General features: G+C 41.8%; 1 protein-coding gene across 9 annotated transcripts in view; it reads left to right on the top strand.

Annotated features, from left to right (window-relative positions):
* The window catches only part of KHDRBS3 (KH RNA binding domain containing, signal transduction associated 3), a 186,438-nt gene that overhangs the window by 92,705 nt on the left and 74,217 nt on the right, over positions 1-19,516 (top strand). For 5 of the 9 annotated variants that reach the window (XR_016388274.1, XR_002642250.3, XM_089898682.1 and 2 more), the window contains exon 6: positions 6,477-6,672. The exons of the other annotated variants lie outside the window; for them this stretch is intronic. Coding sequence is in view for 3 of the 5 variants with exons in the window: in XM_089898682.1 (XP_089754808.1) it covers positions 6,477-6,672 (196 nt within the window). In the remaining 2 variants the exon portion in view is untranslated. The remainder of the gene's footprint in view (positions 1-6,476; positions 6,673-19,516) is intronic. 9 annotated transcript variants of the gene reach the window in all.

The raw sequence follows: 19,516 nt of genomic DNA, 5'->3' as shown, positions 1-19,516 counted from the left end.
ATCAATTTTTTTCCTCTTTGGCCATCAGTCAGTTTCTGGTGTTAGCTCATTTAATGTCACACATTTTCCTGAGCTCTTTCTCTGACAAATTGAAGTTGCAGAGATGATGACCAAGTCATTGTCCTGCCATTCTGGGATTTTTAAGGGGAAAGTCAGAGAAACAAGTAGTTATGGCAGAATGGCTGAAACAGAGCACGAGGGATATGAGGAAAAGTGAAGCGGAAGCAGAAACGATAGCACAGATCATCCTGAATGGGGAGCGTGGGTACAAACACACTTAGGATGAAGGTAAAGTAATAAGGCAGGGTAGTGCCAGAGGGAAGTCATCCTGCGCAGAGGGGCAAAGGCTTGAAAGCAGGAAAAATGGGGCCATCTGCCTGGAGTTAGGGTGTGGCTATGGGAACATCAGAGTCACCCCCGGCCCCTCCTGGCTGCGTGGTCTCAGGGAACGTCCCTCTCTAAGCCTAGTTTCTTGGTCTGTAAAATGGAGATAGGACATTGAGCACACATTAATCCATACCCTACTTAATTTTTTAAATGTCCCATCGGAGCCCAGACTGTGGCATGATTCCTTTTCTGATTACTCAAAATGATCCCTCACTAAAAATAGAATTCCTGTAGCACAGATATTTGATCAGTCCTTGGGCAAATTGCACATCTCTTCTTCACTCCTTTATTATCAATTTCACCATCATCACAGAGGAAGAAGACTTGTGCGGCATAGTCCCAGAAGGCAGAAGTAAGGCTGATACTTAGAAATGATAAAGGTTTTTGCTATTTTTGTTTATAAGGAAAAAAAGTAAAAACATGCTAACAATCAGAATTGGAAGACAGTGACAGGCTTCAGAGTACAGAGCGAGCTGTCTCTTTTCAGGGGCTACGTCCCTGGATGAAACGGTAAGTTTCTTGAACTTTTAAGAGGGTGGACTCTCTCACACTGTCTTATGTGGTCAACAGTTCTACTAGTAACCAGTTTGTAACTTGTTGGAGAAGAAACAGATTGCATTGGATTTCTTACAGACTGTGTACAATGTAGGATAACGTAACACTTAGTCTTTTTTTTTTTTTTAATTGCATTGAAGGTTGGATGGTTCGCAGAATAAAGAAAAGAGATAACCGACAGGTTTCATAACAAGTCTATAACCTCTGGATCCAAGCTACCCACAGCAGCACTTGAAATGCAGAGTCTCAGTCCCCAGCCTAGATGTACTGTTGCAGACTCTGCCCCGAAACCAGGCCCCAGGTGATGTGCGTGCACAATAACGTGTGAGAGGAGAAGCACGGCCCTAGCACGCGTTTCAGATGATCTGTAAAGGTGGTGAGAGAGAGAGCTGCCAGAGTCCTCTCTTCAGAACTTCTAGTCTCCATCAGCCCCGATGGCTTCTTATGTTTGTTCTGAGGGATCATGACCATAGGCTGCGTTTACCTTTCCCTTCCGTCCAACTTCTCGTTCCCTTGTCAACCTCTGTCAAGAAAAAAAAAATATCTCAGTGATTAAGCTTTCAGAGAGGTGAAGGAAAGTTGTCACAAGTCTTAGGGATCCTATAGGAAAATAAATTAGCCCTCAGGTCATTAGTGCATCAAGCATGGATCCTCGGATGGATCTCTGGGAAAGCTTATTCTTACTGTGAGACCGGCTAGACCTTGACACTGGATCCGGCAGGCACCCGCTCTGTGATCAGCTGTAGGCCTTTCTATTCCTGAGGCCCAGGCATCCCCTGTGTTTCCCATGGTCACCCAGCTGATAATGCTGGAGCTAGCTTGAGCTAATTCCACAAAATTCATTGTTTTATCATATACTTTTGCTTCTCATAAAATATATAGACAGGGCTTCCCTGGTGGCGCAGTGGTTGGGAGTCCGCCTGCCGATGCAGGGGACGCGGGTTTGTGCCCCGGTCCAGGAGGATCCCACATGCCGCGGAGCGGCTGGGCCCGTGAGCCATGGCCGCTGAGCCTGCGCGTCCGGAGCCTGTGCTCCGCAACGGGAGAGGCCACAACAGTGAGAGGCCCGCGTACCACAAAAAATATATAGAGAGAGACAGAGGCCAAACAATGTGGTATATATACCCTTACTCTGTACCACACTGCATCACTGTTGCTACATGTATGAAATGTACATAAATGTGCTGCCGCTGAATGGATGAGATGAGCACAAATGTGAGTTGTACCTTCTGTCTCCTCTCTCTCCTCACCCTTCAGTTAACAGCCAGAAGGACCGCGTTCAGGACAGAGTCCAGGTAGAAGTCCACATGGTAATTACCACTTGCTGAGCGCCTGTTTTAGCTTAGGCACTTGATGTAGTTGGAAACCTCACAACTGTTCTGCAAGAGCTAGATGTTGTTAACTGGACTTGTCGATGGGAAAACCAAGGCTCAGCAGCCCAGTGATGACAGGACTAGATTTGAGTATTGAGTGTGGGTGGGCTGGAACCCACATCACATGCTTTCTCATCATAGCCTAAAACCTCCTATTAATATATAAACTGAATAATTAGTTCCTAATTGAATGCAAGAAGTTATTGATCATCCAAAGCACTCTTTCCATGGAAAAAACTTTTCTCAGTTATTTTCACATCTGAGTTTCAAAACCAGAAACCAAGGTCACCCTGCTGAAAAATGCAGACAGAAAGAACCATTACAGTCACACCCCTTTGCTTATGAAACTTTCTACTCGGGTGTGTTATGTTTCTGCTTTTCCCTTATCCCCGTTCTGAGCGGTGTAGCACCCAATCCTATCAATTTGAATCAACTTTTCAAGTAAAAAATAAGTACGTTCCCATTGATTGTCGTTATAAATGTCATCTCCCAGACACTCTTCTGTTCTCATCCCATGTTATGAGCCCTGCTGTTCAGCTCTACCCTGAACTTCATTTGTAGCCTTGAGTGAGCACGAGGCAGTGCAGCGGGAACTTCACGTTGGCCTGTCACTGCGTCGTGCCTTCCTCTCACCAGAGACCACTTAACGCCAGTACTAAGACCGTGCTGCTCGACACCATTCCCGTGGCATTTGAAACTCTTAAAAACGAATCTTCAGAGTGTCTTTTGTAGACAAGTATCCCGAGCTACATATATCAAATGACTTGTCTAAAATTCTGTAACGGGTTCTTTAGTATGATTCCATATACCCAGTGGGCACATAACCTAACAATGTCGATGATGATAAGAAAGAATGGTGAGCTTCTTAAATATAATGTCTTTCAGTGTGGTAAAAGACATGAATTTATTGAAATACTGAATATTTTGTGATCGATATAGTACCTTGGACGGCAGAGATGGGGTATTAGATAAAGAAGCCAGAGGCTTATTTAGTTTGAATACACACAGATTGACTGAAATATCACAGATGAGTTAGATGTACCATAAGTAGAAACTACTCTTTTCTCTAATCACATTGAAGATTTTTCTAGATGTATAGCAGAGATAAAAAGCTGAGTAAGACTATAGCTATTACAGTGTCTATCAGTACAGCTCAGAGAGATTGAAATTTATCTAAGTTGCTGATTTACATTGAGTAGGCAATGGGCTGAATACCGTATATGTCCTGCCATTTTTCCTTCACCATAACACTAAGAAATGGGTTCTGTATCCCATTTCACAATTGAGGAGACTGTCTTGGAAAGTTCAGACTCTCGATTAGTTTGAATGTTAATTGGAAGGCAGAGGTAAATAAGTACAGTCAGGAAATCGATCTGAATCCAGTGTCCTTGCTCTAGACCACCAGTTTTATTGCACCGATTTTTATGACCTAGTAGGAAAACGCACACAAAAAAGATCTAACTTACAGTGCTCAAAAAAGGGATAACACAAGTTGCCTAAAGGTGAAAGTCATGGATTTTGACAGTTTTGAGAAGTACCAGTCAGGTTTCTGGTAAGATGTCCCTCCTTTGGGATTTGTCTAATATTTTTCTCACGATTAGCCCAGGGTTATGGGTTTGGGGAACAAAAACCACAGAGGTAAAAAATAAAATGCTCTTTTTATTACATCATATCATGGGAACATACTATTCACATGACTTACCACTATTAGCTCATTGCTTTTTGTTGCTGAATCATATTCCATTATATGAATGTACCCCAGGTTGCTTATCTGTTCACCTGTTGAACAAAGGGCATCTTGTTGGTTTTAGTGACTAATTTCAAAATTTCAGATTTCAGGTATTCATTGCAGCTGTGTAGGAAAGCAGTTGACTTATTAACTTCGTATTCCAAGACCTGTTTCATGTGCTTATTAGTTCTAGTTTACTGTTTGTTCGTATGGTTGCTTTGTTTTGTTTTGACCTGGTTGATTCTTTGGGAATTCTTACATGGAAATGTCACCTGCAGACAAAGTTTTGTTTCTTCCTGCACAATCTTAAAAGTTTTGTTTCCTTTTCCTGTCCTATTGAATTAGGTAGGACTTCTAGTACAGTTTTAATTGGTGTGGTAAGGCTGGGCATCCTTGCCTTGTTCCCAGTCTTAAGGGGAAAGCATTCAGTCTCTCACCGTTCAATATGAAGTTAGTTGTAGGTTTTTGTAGATGTTCTTTTTTAACTTGAGTAAATTTACCTCCGTTCCTAGTTTGCCGAGTTTTTATCACGAATGATGTTGCATTTCATTAAACGCCTTTTCTGCTTTATGTGACCTTACGATTCTTCTTCGTAAGCCTTCTTGGCAGGCTGGTCACATGGATTTTCACTAATGCTGAAGCAGCCTTTCATACCTGGAACAAATCCCATTTGGTCGTGACGTGTTTAATACATTATTAAATTCAATTTGCTGCTGTTTTTGAAGATTTTTGTGTCTTTGTTCATGGGAGATACTGATTTATGGTCTGCTTGCTTGTTTGTTTCATTGTATAATGTCTTTAATGCCTTTTGCCTCCCCTTGGACCACACGTCTCTTCCTCGGGATGTCAGAGACCACCTTGCTCAGCCCCCTGCCACCCTTCCTCGGCCTCTCTGTCTCCCAGTCCCTTGACCAGTTGTGGCTTCCACAGGTGGACTTAGAAAAAACATCTTGGGAGGCACCTCCTGTGACAGGTCCCCATAAGGGCTCAAGACCAAGTGGAAGCCGGTCACTTCTGTCTTCCCCGGTGGCCCAGGCCAGTCTCAGCCTCTGACTAGTAATGTAGAAATAATTTTCAGGAGGCACGTCCGGTGGCCACCCTCAGAGAATGAGTTAGGAAATGTGTCCTCTGATTTGATTTTCTGGAAGAGAGTGGAAAACTGATATCATTCCTTCCTTTAATATTTGATAGAATTCACCAGTGAAACCTCGGGGTCTGGTGCTTTCTTTTTTGGAAGATTATTAATTATTGATTAAATTTCTTTAATAAACATAGGTTTATTCAGATTATTTAATTCTCTTTGTAGGAGATTTGGTCGTTTGTATATTTCAAGGAGTTAGTCCGGTTCATCAGCGTTAACAGATTTGTGGGCCTAGACTTGTTCCTCATCTTCCTTTTTTACCTTTTAATGTCCTTGAGGTCAGTAGTGATGACCCCTCTTTCATTTATGATATTGTTGTTTTTTTCTTGTTTAGCCTGTCTAGAGGTTTATTAATTTTATTGATCCTTTCAAAGAACCAGCTTTTGGTTTTGTTAGTCTTCCCTGTTGTTTGTGAAATTGGAGCTTTCAGCTGTGTATTTGCTATCCCAATCAAACAAGAGAAGAAGAGAGAACTGGTCTGTAGGCGGCCTCATTATCTGCTTGGTTCTTCTTGTTTGGAGGACATTGTCCACAGGAGGTGGGTCAGGCTATGCCTTTATTTTCTGGTGGAGCCGAACTTCTGTCCTCATTTCTTCATGGGACTTGCACACTTCCTCAAGTTTTACCTTATGTTGGGCTCTTCTGCCTCCTGCCTTCCTCTCTGACTTGGATGTCTCATATTTTATGTTAGAAATACATGAATATGTTGAATTCTACTTCAGAAAATACATGTGTTTATTTAACCTAAGAATGATGCTTTCAGTCCCTAGGTAGTAGGTACACTCTTTGGGAAGGTTCATTTTATTCCCTCTCTTGTGGAATCTGATATGTTTTGGTCCCGGGTGTGCCAGCTGTGTGTTCTCAGACAGTCTTAAGATCTGTTTAGGCCTCCGTTTCCTTGTCCGTAGACAAGCCAGGTAAGGCCCAGGTCACAGTGTTGGAGTGAGGGTTGGCTGTGACCCTGGCAGGACGTGATGGAGGAGTGCCCGGTAGATGCAGCCTCCCCAGATGTCAGTTTCCTATCCTGTGTCCCAGACAGACCCTGACTCCTGGGGTTTCTTTGATGTTACCATATTTATTGTTGCTGGACGAGCTGCCTAAATGACTTAATTTCCTTCCTTTAGGTAGGTGCCTGTTTCTCATTTGCTTTTAGTTTTCACTTTGCATGTGGTTTCCTTATTTCTTTTTACAGAATTACGGGACACCGATTTTTGTGAGGTATAAATGCATGCGCACAGTGGAATGCTAGAGAATACCACGAGTATTGCTAATTTGACCCTCTTGCTTGCAGGGGAAGGGGAGGAGTCACGGCCCGGCCAGTGGGAGTCGGGGTACCGCGAGGGACGCCGACTTCCAGAGGAATCCTTTCCACCCGAGGGCCAGTGAGTCGAGGAAGAGGACTTCTCACTCCCAGAGCAAGAGGCGTCCCCCCAACTGGGTACAGACCTCCACCGCCACCCCCAACACAAGAGACCTATGGAGATTATGTAAGTGGAGGTGTTCTGATGATCTGTGACCCAGACGTAGCGTCGGGTGTTGTGACCGATATCCCTCACCTTGCTTTAGCTCTTTAGCAAACGTTTATTGAGTGCTAAATAAGTACTTGGTACCAGAGGCACAGAAAATGTGAAAGAAATAACCTCTTTCGTCAAATAACTTAAACCTCAGATATGGAAGATGAGTTTGGGTGGTGGCGAGGTTCAGGACCAGGGTCAAGGAGGTGTGCGGGCAAGCCCCCCAGGCGTGTAGCGTAGCATTCGGCCACGGTCCTCTCCAGGTTGCCTCTGAGTGATTCAGTCATTCAAAAAGCAGTTGCCTACGTATACCAAGCTGTTTTTACCCTTAAGCGTTTCCTCTTAAGCTGTGCTGCTGGATACCGATTCTTAGTGGAAATTCTTTTCAGTGAAGAAAATAAAAGTTCCCAGTTTTTTTAATTAATGGATTATCAGTTTTTCCATTTATCATTCCATAACTCTTTGATATGGTTCACAGACTTACTTAGCATAAGAGAAAGAAAATACATCCATGGAAAATGGGCGGCAGGGGGTGGGGAGGGCGGAATCTTTACCAAGAATACAGAACCCCTGGGATTCTTACTGTAACTTTCTGGTTAACATAAATGAGGAAGATGAGTACTGGATAGATGTTTCGTATTAGTAATTGAAAGTATTAAGGAAAGAGTATATGAACTGTTGTCAAAGAAGGGGGAAGCAGTGACAGGCCTAAAATGCCAGAACCAGTAGCTTTTCATGTCTCCCTTTAATGGAGGTCTCTTGCTAGGAGCTCAGCACCTCTTTGCACAGTTTCTGGAACTTGCAGTAATCCCTGGGCCACAGACAACTTCTTCAGCGTCATCTGCAGCCACCGAAGGAGCTGAGTCTTCGTCCTGGTCGTACTGCACTTCTTATAATTCCCTAAATGTGCTGCGTCCTCTTAGGCGTCCAGAACTTTCCTCGTGCAGCAGCCTCGGCCTCGAGTGCTCCTCCCCCTCATCCGACTGTTTCCTGTCTGTCCTTGCAGACTTAGGTCAGCTGTTACTAGGGCAACTCATGGGAGGCAAGAGCTGGCCTGTTGAGCATCACCGCAGTCTCCCACCTGACTGTGGCCGCTGGCGGGGCAGGGACGGAGAGCTGCACCCCTTTGCACTGGCAGAGCGCACGCTGGGAGCTCAGCGAATTATATTCTGAAAATAAGTGCCATGTGGACAGCTTCACCATTTGGCTGTTCACTTGGGGAAGGCTGTGTCTGTGTCTCGGCTCTGTGTTCTTTACAGCTGGACGTGGTCCTGTTTACTAGTGTTCTTAGCAAGCTGGCAGTGGTGCCTCAGATTCATCCACAAAGGCTGAGTCTCATGAGAGTAGCAGAGACTGAGGGAAAGGAAACGTGAAATTCCTCTGAGGTGGCCCGGTGTCTGCTTTTTCCCACCTCGGCCTGCCTTGAGTTCTCTCAGGTTTGGGTGCTGTAGATGTGGCTGGATGGTGTCGCCGTAATCGCCAAGGCAGGGGGTGTGGGAAACCTGGATCCTAGGCCCCCCTGTGCTATGAACATGGTACGAGTCAGGCAAGGTGCTTAGCTTTTTTTTGGCTAAATCCACCAATCCACCCGTCTCAGAAAGAGCTAGTGCCTTCTTTCCATACATTAATTCATCTTTCCACTCCGCAAAGATCGATTGAATTCCTACAGTGTGAACCAGACACACACATCCTCTGTCTCAGTGTGTATACCCCAGCGAGTCTTGAATGAAATTAGATGAATACAAATAAAAATTTCTTGAAAGGTTAAAGTCGAGGGGAGCAAAAGGAAGAGAAATTCAAGGCACTTGGTTTTTCTGTGTTTAGCTCTGAGTTTTATTGATATGTGATGGCAAAGGCCTGAAAACAGTCGATTTGCAAAGTATTCTGTTGAGTTAATAACACCCCTTCCCATCCACTACCACGGCTAGTGGGATGGTGGCCGTGCAGAAGAATATGTGTCCTGTCATTAGCAGACGAGGGCTGGAGGGCTCTAAGCAGAAAGGCAGCCTGCATCGCGTGAGCCCACACTCAACGCCTGGCACTCCCCAGGCGCGCGTTGTCCCTGAGGCTGCATTTCCAGCACAGCTCGTACTCATTCTGCCACACCACAGCGTTGCCTTCAAATCACAGACGGCCACGTTGGCTGTCTTGCTTAGCATTTGCCATTCGTCTTCACCGTTTGAGATTCTAAAGATTACTCGCACTGTACGCTTAGCTTTGCAGCATGGGAAGGGGAAAGAAAACCTTTAAAAAATTATTTTGTTTATTTGCTTATTTCTAGGATTTTGGATCATGTGGGTATACTACAAAGTATCCAACTTAGCCTGGGTCCTGGGACCCCCCAGAATGGTTACTCATTCACGTGGCAAGTGGGAAAGTTGAAGCTGGTCTTCTTAGAGTCTACTAAAATACCTATTCCATTGGACTGGAATAATCATAAATTAGACTCTAAACTCCATGGGAGTAGGGACCCCCGACCCCACCCCTGCACCCACCTTTATATTCTCAGCACCTAGTATAACGTCTAGCACATAGTCGGTCCTTAGTACATGTTTGCTGAGTGGATGAATATTCTCAAGACCGAGTTTTTAAAAATTGCCACCTGTGGAGAACCCACCCCAAATGCCTCCTGTGTGCTTTGTGGTTTTTAGCCACTTAGCGGTTTATATCTAACTTATTAGCATGTCGCTGCGTAGTGCAATCTTCACTTAGTATACGTCTGTTTCTCAGAAGATTGTAGACTTGTCAGGAAAGGCACTGTGTCTCGTAATTAGTCTCTAGCCACTAGCGTGGTTTCTGGCACTTTGCAAGCACTTAGTAAATGTTTACTGGACTAGACAACCCGGCACAGGGACCAGGTAAGTTTTCCTGACGAAGGTTGCCATTGATCTTTTCTAAGTCAGTTACTGTAACCATCCCGTAGGAAGAATATGATAGTTGGCATTTGAAAAAAGATCTTCCCTTCCTTATTCTTGTGCTCAGAGGGCAGTTGCAGGTTACAAAGACGTAAGACCGATTCTGTGTAGCTCCTGAAAATAACGGAGTCGTGCATTATAAGTCTGATCTCAGTATGAGAATGAACTTTCAAGAAGGACGTAACATTTAATGAGAAACTGCTCTCCATGAGGCACTTTCTTATATGTCATGTCATGTTGTTCTCACAGCCACTCAGAGAGGAGGTATTGTGATCCTATTGTACAGGTGAGAATTTCAGGTGTGGGAAGTTAGTGTCTTTCCTCACGTCACAAGGATGGTACAGAAGGAGCAGATGCGGGATTCACGACGCAAGGCCTGTATTCTATCTTGAACAGCCTGTGCTTGTTTGAAACCAGTGCTCTGCGAGCTGAGATGATAAGATCTCCTCGCCTTTGGGGAAAGTGCAGCGGATCCTGTACCCTGCTGTCATCAGGAGTGCAGCAAAGGATGGCAGGAGATTATGTAACCACTGTGGTCCCTTGCAGTTTAATAATTCTCTGGTTAAAAGCTGCCTTAAGTAGGGAAATGGAAACTGAGAACCATTAGGAAGAATGGGATGGGTTAGGATTTTAAAAATAATAATAAGCAAAGCATTATTACATTGATAGGCAAAAAAAAAAAATGAAATAGCACTTTTACTGTTTAAGAATTTCCAAGCATCTATATCTCTAAAAAAGGCTTGTCATTCCTTTGGAACTCAAAAATATAATTTTTAATGATTTCCTTGAAATACATTTGTCGTAATAAATGTGCTGTTTCTATAGAACTTGTTGGTTATATCTAACCAATTCAGTTTACTTATTTTAACTCTGATTTAACATTTAGTATCTGAGGCCATTATTTCCAGAATAAAAGATGCAAAGAAATCATATCAGTTGCTTATTTAAACAAAAAAGGGGATGAAACCTGTTCTTTCAAATCCTGCCACAACTGGTGCTTTTTTGAGAAAGTATACATTTCAGCCCTTAAAATACTCAGTGTTCTTCAGATTATGTATACTAAAATGAAGGTATTTCAATACAGTTTTAGGCCCAAGAAAAAACTCAGTGTATGGTATATGTTAATATTATTTTTAGTAAATAGTTATAATCTGCCCATTATAAAAATGTTCCCTATTAGCCCAAGCAAGAAAGCCTGATAACTTAAAAGGTATTTTCTTGTCGGAATGTTGTGCCTGTTGAAATTGGACTGGTTTTTCTCAAGGTGAGTTGGTGAAGATAACTTGATCATTTACAATGTCATCTGAGCCGACTGTTCTTCATCGGAGTCACTGTCACAGAATATTCCCTGAGTGTGTGTCATTGAGAAGAACATCTGTTAGCAAATCTGTTCCACTGTGAGAAACGTTATTATCACAAAAGTACACGTAACACACAGTAGCCATTTGAATAGTATAGGCTCACCACCGCTCCATGAACACTAGTCTTCTGAGAATAACTCTAAGAATGCAAGGCAATTCAACACGATTAGCTTTTTTCCAAAAAGGAAGAAAACAGATAATGGATGTGTTTTCAACCATTTGAGTGTAAACTGGGACCTTCTGCTCCACTTTTAACTTAGTAAAATTGGATATAATTACAGTAACTTCACATCTCTTTTTCGAGAAGAAGAAGCACCTCTTTCCCAGAATGACATTCATTCATTACTTATGCCCAAATAATTAAATAGCTGACAAATAATTAGTGTAACCCAGAATATATTCAATGAGAGCACTTTAACAATTCAAAATGTCGTTGTAATTACACAAGAGGACATGTTTGATGCTTGCTGGCCGAGCCCAACTTACATATGAATTTCTAAAGTGAAGTCATTTTTTATAAATTGCTTTAGGCTCCACATACAGAGAAAACACACAAGCAAAGTACACTCGGCCCTCCATTATCTGCACGTTGGGCATCTGCGGATTCAACCAACCATAAACGGAAGATATTTTTTAAAGAGTTCCATAAAGTTCCAAAATTGAAGCAAAACTTGAATTTGCCCCATGCAGGCCACTATTTACATAGTATTTACATTGTATTTACAACTATTTAAATAGTATTTACATTGTATTAGTTATTATAAATAACCTGGAGATGATTTAGAATACAAGGGAGGATGCGTAGGTTATATGCAGATATAACTACATATCCGGTTTGTATAGGAACTTGAGCGTCTGTGGATTTTGGTTCCGAGGGGCTTCTGGAACCAATCGCTCGTGTATACCGAGGGACGACTGTAGCTGCGTGTTCCCCAAACACACAGTCTGGTTGTTTTATTTTACTGTCTCTGAAAAATCTTGTCCATTGCCGTCATTTCACGTGACATTTGTGTGTTAGTGACTACTAGATCTGCCGCTCCTCCGAGCTGTCTCTAGGGCCCCTTCCTGAGTCCCTCCATACAGGCCCGCAGCTCTGTGCAGGCTGTGGTGTGGCCCGCAGGGGCCTTGTTCCTCCCAGGGCCCTTGTTGAGGGAACAGCATCTCCATGAACCCAGGCGCCCAGGATCTCGTTCGTTCATCGTCATTCCCTGCATTCACACGGTAAACACGGCTCACTTCTTCATGAATAACTGTTTGATCTCCAGTTAATCTACGTCACAGCTGCTTTAGGGAAGACGCTTGTCCTCCTGCGCCTTAGAAAACATTCTTGTCAACCTCCCCGTGTCCAACTCCTGTGCTCTGATGATGGCCTCTCACAGTGCCTGCACTTTCCACAATTGGTAGTTACTTGTTTGTATATCGTTTTCACGTCAGACTTCTCGCTAACTTTAAGTCTTTGTTTATTCTTTCATACTACCACCTAACATATAGTAGTCCCTCAGTAAATGCTCGTTGTTTATTTCTTTTTATTAATTTTTAAATTTAATTTTATTTATTTTTTTATACAGCACGTTCTTATTAGTCATCCGTTTTACACACATCAGTGTCTGCATGTCAGTCCCAATCTCCCAATTCAGCACACCACCACCACCACCACCACCCACCGCCGCTTTCCCCCCTTGGTGTCCATACGTTTGTTCTCTGCATCTGTGTCTCAATTTCTGCCCTGCAAACCAGATCATCTGTACCATTTTTCTAGGTTCCACATATATGTGTTAATATACGATACTTGTTTTTCTCTTTATGACTTACTTCACTCTGTATGACAGTCTCTAGATCCATCCATGTCTCTACAAATGACCCAATTTCGTTCCTTTTTATGGCTGAGTAATATTCCATTGTATATATGTACCACATCTTCTTTATCCATTCGTCCGTCGATGGGCATTTAGGTTGCTTCCATGGCCTGGCTATTGTAAATAGTGCTGCAGTGAACATTGGGGTGCATCTGTCTTTTTGAGTTATGGTTTTCTCTGGGTATATGCCCAGTAGTGGGATTGCTGGGTCCTATGGTAATTCTATTTTTAGTTTTTTAAGGAACCTCCATACTGTTCTCCATAGTGGCCCTATCAATTTACATTCCCACCAACAGTGCAAGAGGGTTCCCTTTTCTCCACACCCCCTCCAGCATTTGTTGTTTGTAGATTTTCTGAGGATGCCCATTCTGACTGGTGTGAGGTGATACCTCATTGTAGTTTTGATTTGCATTTCTCTAATAATTAGTGATGTTGAGCAGCTTTTCATGTGCTTCTTGGCCATCTGTATGTCTTCTTTGGAGAGATATCTATTTAGGTCTTCTGCCCATTTTCGGATTAGGTTGTCTGTGTTTTTCATATTGAGCTGCATGAGCGGTTTATATATTTTGGAGATTAATCCTTTGTCAGTTGATTTGTTTGCAAATATTTTCTCCCATTCTGAGGGTTGTCTTTTTGTCTTGTTTATGGTTTGCTTTGCTTTGCAAAAGCTTTGAAGTTTCATTAGGTCCCATTTGTTTATTTTTCTTTTTATTTCCATTACTCTGGGAGGTGGGTCAAAAAAGATCTTGCTGTGATTTAGGTCAAAGAGTGTTCTTCATATGTTTTCCTCTAAGAGTTTTATAGTATCCGGTCTTAAATTTAGGTCTCTAATCCGTTTTGAGTTTATTTTTGTGTATGCTGTTACGGAGTGTTCTAGTTTCATTCTTTTACATGTAGCTGTCCAGTTTTCCCAGCACCACTTATTGAAGAGACTGTCTTTTCTCCATTGTATATCCTTGCCTCCTTTGTCATAGATTAGTTGACCATAGGGGTGTGGGTTTATCTCTGGGCTTTCTACCTTGTTCCACTGATCTGTGTTTCTGCTTTTGTGCCGGTACCATATTGCCTTGATTACTGTAGCTTCGTAGTAGAGCCTGAAGTCAGGGAGTTTGATTCCTCCAGCTCCGTTTTTTTCCCCCAAGACTGCTTTGGCTATTCGGTGTCTTTTGTGTCTACATACAAATTTTAAGATTTTTTTGTTCTAGTTCCGTAAAAAATGCCATTGGTAATTTGATAGAGATTGCCTTGAATCTGTAGATTGCTTTGGGTAGTATAGTCATTTTCACAATATTGATTCTTCCAGTCCAAGAACGTGGTATATCTCTCCATCTGTTGGTATCATCTTTAATTTCTTTCATCAGTGTCTTATAGTTTTCTACATACAGGTCTTTTGTCTCCCTGGGTAGCTTTATTCCTAGGTATCTTATTCCTTTTCTTGCAATGGTAAATGGGAGTGTTTCCTTAATTTCCCTTTCAGATTTTTCATCAGTAGTGTATAGGAATGCAAGAGATTTCTGTGCATTAATTTTGTATCCTGCAACTTTACCAGATCCATTGATTAGCTCTAGTAGGTTTCTGGTGGCATCGTTAGGATTCCCTATGTATAGTATCACGTCATCTGCAAACAGTGACAGTTTTACTTCTTCTTTTCCAATTTGGATTCCTTTTATTTCTTTTTCTTCTCTGATTGCCGTGGCTAGGACTTCCAAAACTATGTTGAATAATAGTGGTGAGAGTGGACATCCTTGTCTTGTTCCTGATCTTAGAGGAAATGCTTTCAGTTTCTCACCGTTGAGAATGATGTTTGCTGTGGGTTTGTCATATATGGCCTTTATTATGTTGAGCTAGGTTCCCTCTGTGCCCACTTTCTGGAGAGTTTTTTTTCATAAATGGGTGTTGAATTTTGTCAACAGCTTTTTCTGCATCTATTGAGATGGTCCCATGGTTTTTATTCTTCAGTTTGTTAATATGGTGTATCACATCGATTGATTTGCGTATATTGAAGAATCGTTGTATCCCTGGGATAAATCCCACTTGATCATGGTGTGTGATCCTTTTAATGTGTTGCTGGATTCTGTTTACTAGTATTCTGTTGAGGATTTTTGCATCTATGTTCGTCAGTGATCCTGGTCTGTAACTTTCTTCTTTTGTGGTATCTTTGTCTGGTTTTGGTATCGGGATGATGGTGGCCTCATAGAATGAGTTTGTGAGTGTTCCTTCCTCTGCAGTTTTTTGGAAGAGTTTGAGAAGGGTGGGTGTTAGCTCTTCTCTAAATGTTTGAAGAATTCACCTGTGAAGCCATATGGTCCTGGACTTTTGTTGGAAGATTTTTAATCACAGTTGCAATTTCATTACTTGTGATTGGTCTGTTCATATTTTCTATTTCTTCCTGGTTCAGTCTTGGAAGGTTATACCTTTCTAAGAATTTGTCCATTTCTTCCAGGTTGTCCATTTTATTGGCATAGTGTTGCTTGTAGTAGTCTCTTATGATGCTTTGTATTTCTGCGGTGTCCATTGTAACTTCTCCTTTTTCGTTTCTAATTTTATTGATTTGAGTCCTCTCCCTCTTTTTCTTCATGAGTCTGGCTAACGGTTTATCAATTTTGTTTATCTTCTCAAAGAACCAGCTTTTAGTTTTATTGATCTTTGCTATTGTTTTCTTTGTATGTCATTTATTTCTGCTCTGATCTTTATGATTTCTTTCCTTCTTCTAACTTCGGGTTTTGTTTATTCTTCTTTCTCTGGTTCCTTTAGGTGTAAGGTTAGATGGTTTATTTGAGATTTTTCTTGTTTCTTGAGGTAGGCTTGTATAGCTATAAACTTCCCTCTTAGAACTGCTCTTGCTGCATCCCGTAGGTTTTGCGTTGTCGTGTTTTAATTGTCATTTGTCTCTCGGTGTTTTTTGATTTCCTCTTTGATTTCTTCAGTGACCCCTTGGTTATTTAGTAACGTATTGTTTAGCTTCCATGTGTTTTGTCTTTCTTACGTTTTTTTTCCCTGTAATTCATTTCTAGTCTCATAGCCGTGTGGTCAGAAAAGATGCTCGATATGATTTCAGCTTTCTTAAATTTACTGAGGCTTGATTTGTGACCCAAGATGTGATCTATCCTGGAGAATGTTTCGTGCGCACTTGAGAAGAAAGTGTAATCTGCTGTTTTTGGATGGAATGTCCTATAAATATCAATTAAATCTCTCTGGTCTATTGTGTCATTTAAAGCTTCTGTTTCCTTATTTATTTTCACTTTGAGATCTGTCCATTGGTGTAAGTGAGGTGTTAAAGTCCCCCAGTATTACTGTGTTGCTTTCGATTTCCTCTTTTATAGCTGTTAGCAGTTGCCTTATGTATTGAGCTGCTCCTGTGTTGGGTGCATATATATTTATAATCGTCATATCTTCTTCTTGGATTGATCCCTTGATCATTGTGTAGTGTCCTTCCTTATCTCTTGTAACGTTCTTTATTTTAAAGTCTATTTTATCTGATATGAGTATTGCTACTCCAGCTTTCTTTTGATTTCCATTTGCATGGAATATCTTTTTCCATCTCCTCACTTTCAGTCTGTATGTGTCCCTAGGTCTGAAGTGGGTCTCTTGTAGACAGCATATATATGGGTCTTGTTTTTGTATCCATTCAGCAAGCCTGTGTCTTTTGGTTGGAGCGTTTAGTCCATTCACGTTTAAGGTAATTATTGATATGTATGTTCCTGTGACCATTTTCTTAATTGTTTTGGGTTTGTTTTTGTAGGTCCTTTTCTACTCTTGTGTTTCCCACTTAGAGAGGCTCCTTTAGCATTTGTTTGTTGTAGAGCTGGTTTGGTGGTGCTGAATTCTCTTAGCTTTTGCTTGTAAAGCTTTTGCTTGTAAAGCTTTTGATTTCTCCATCGAATCTGAATGAGATCCTTGCCGGGTAGAGTAGTCTTGGTTGTAGGTTCTTCCCTTTCATCACTTTAAGTATATCATGCCACTCCCTTCTGGCTTGTAGAGTTTCTGCTGAGAAATCAGCTGTTAACCTTATGGGAGTTCCCTTGTATGTTATATGTTGTTTTTCCCTTGCTGCTTTCAGTAATTTTTCTTTGTCTTTAATTTTTGCCAGTTTGATTGCTATGTGTCTCGGCGTGTTTCTCCTTGGGTTTATTCCCGTATCGGACTCTCTGCACTTCCTGGACTTGGCTGGCCATTTCCTTTCCCATGTTAGGGAAGTTTTCTACTGTAATCTCTTCAGATATTTTCTCGGGTCCTTTCTCTCTCTCTTCTCCTTCTGGGACCCCTGTAATGCAAATGTTGTTGCATTTAATGTTGTCCCAGAGGTCCCTTAGGCTGTCTTCATTTCTTTTCATTCTTTTTTCTTTATTCTGTTCCACAGCAGTGAATTCCACCATTCTGTCTTCCAGGTCACTTATCTGTTCTTCTGCCTCAGTTATTCTGCTATTGATTCCTTCTAGTGTAGTTTTCATTTCAGTTATTGTACTGTTCGTCTCTGTTTGTTTGTTCTGTAATTCTTCTAGGTCTTTGTTAAACATTTCTTGCATCTTCTCCATCTTTGCCTCCATTCTTTTTCCGAGGTCCTGGATCATCTTCGCTATCATTATTCTGAATTCTTTTTCTGGAAGGTAGCCTATCTCCACTTCATTTGATTGTTTTTCTGGGGTTTTATCTTGTTCCTTCATCTGGTGTGTAGCCCTCTGCCTTTTCATCTGGTCTGTCTTTCTGTGAATGTGGGTTTTTTCCCACAGGCTGCAGGATTGTAGCTCTTCTTGCTTCTGCTGTCTGCCCTCTAACGCTGGTTGTTTAGATGGATGGACAGACACACAGACAGATGATTGCCTTAGCCTCCCTAGTCCCACCTTTGCTTGTTGTCCTGCCCTAACCCTGGGTCCTTCCCTTAAATGATGTATTGCTCATATTACTTCTGGTATCTAAAGTCTGATGATGCTACTGCCCCGCCAGCCCCAGAACGTAAGAGCTAGTTGAGAAGTTTAGGAGGATAAAGTAGAGATTCTGCTGAGTGATGTCTGAAGGCTTTCTTGACTGCCCTCTTCAGCCTCTTAACCCCCTGCTCTCCCCACATCATCATTTTATTTCACTCAGTACCTATACTGCAGTTCCTTAAACATAACAGGACTGTGTGGCTATCTGTGTATGCACTATTGCTTCTCTTCTAATGCCTTTTTTACTTCTGTCCCTACCAGTTCTTTTTACTATTTATTCTTCAGCTGTGAAGCCTTCCTGGTCCTACTCAGGCACCCCTGGGTGCACGTGGTGCCTGCCTCAGTGTCTGCTTACTTGTCTTTGTCCCCTGTAGGCTGGATTTCTTCAGGGCAGGAACTATGTCATTTTTCTTTTTCTTTTTAAATCTTAGTTTGCCCAGAGCCTATCACAGGGCCTGACATTTTGGAGATACTAAATAAACATATGGAGGATGGCTTTTATTAATGCCAGCTAATTCTGTCATTCCGTGTGTCGTGTGCCTTGTTAAACATACTTAGTGAAATAAAATTAAAGCCAATTTTAGCAGACATTTAGTGACCTAATAAATAGGAAAGACAATGCAATTTAATAAAGAGGTTATTATTCTGAGATGTAAAATACTTGGTTTCTAATCCTCCTTATTGTCTGTATGATGTCTGCTTTTTTTCTTTTGTAAACTATTTAACCTTTGTAGTTTCTTCATCTGCAAAGTGCAGGTGATGGTACTTTACCTATAAATCAGCAGGTTAGACCAGATGCTGTTCTAACCTCTTTTCCAACTTTAAAATTCTATAATTGGTTGTTTTCTGAAACTTACTTGGTTTCCACTCACCCTAAACATGTTCTTTTAATAAGAAATTGTATTTTCATCAAATAGAAATCTTGATATTGAAAGGAAAGTCACAAAATAAACAAAGCAAACATTCTAATGAGAGAAACAAGCTAAAGGGGAGTGGCTCTGAATGTTTTGAATTCTGAAACAAGTTTTGAAAAATAATTTTAAAAGTGAGATCCTTTTTTAAATGCAAACTCATCTTTCAAGATGTATAAACTAGAATTGTCTTAGAAATTTTAATCATATTATTTTTTAACTCATTTAATCATGGTTGCATCAGCCTTCTATTCATGGGAGGTGTTTACCGTTCACTAATATCCCTTGATATCTTAATATTGTGTAATCATGCTCAGCTTTTGAGCCTGAGCTGACGGGTTAATCACCTTTAAACATACGTGCAGTGGGGCGTTCTAGACACCTTTAAACATACGTGCAGTGGGGCGTTCTAGATGAAGTCGTAGGAGCTCATCAGAATATGAAAGCGCTCTCAGGTACTTAAAATGCTCTGATTATCCAGCTGTATGATGTTTACTGAACAGAATGTGGAATTGTCCTGAAACCACCCCATCTGGTGTGGCAGTGCCTACTTGAGCGAGGCAGGGGATGGCTGGGCACACGAAGGACTTTTACACGTTTTAGAGAAGGATGTGCAGGCTCCTTGAGGCTGCTGGGCCGTAGGAAGTAGCAGAGCCAAGTACATCTGACTAGAGCACCAGGCGCTTTTCTCTTCAGATCCTCCGATCAGGGCCTCCCCACGGGGGATGTGGTGTGCAGTGGAGCACGTGGTCCCCCCGTGCTTCCCCGTACGCTGCTGCCCCAGCCCTCACAGTGCTGCCGGGTGGTGTCTTCTCCCAGACAGGAGGAAGGAAGGAAGGTCACTAAGCC

The sequence above is a fragment of the Delphinapterus leucas genome, chromosome 17, assembly GCF_059928025.1.
Source record: "Delphinapterus leucas isolate spDelLeu-1000000601 "Yukka" chromosome 17, BTC_Dleu_Yukka2, whole genome shotgun sequence".
NCBI classification, from domain to species: domain Eukaryota; kingdom Metazoa; phylum Chordata; class Mammalia; order Artiodactyla; family Monodontidae; genus Delphinapterus; species Delphinapterus leucas.
This window is presented reverse-complemented; position numbering and strand designations above follow the sequence as displayed.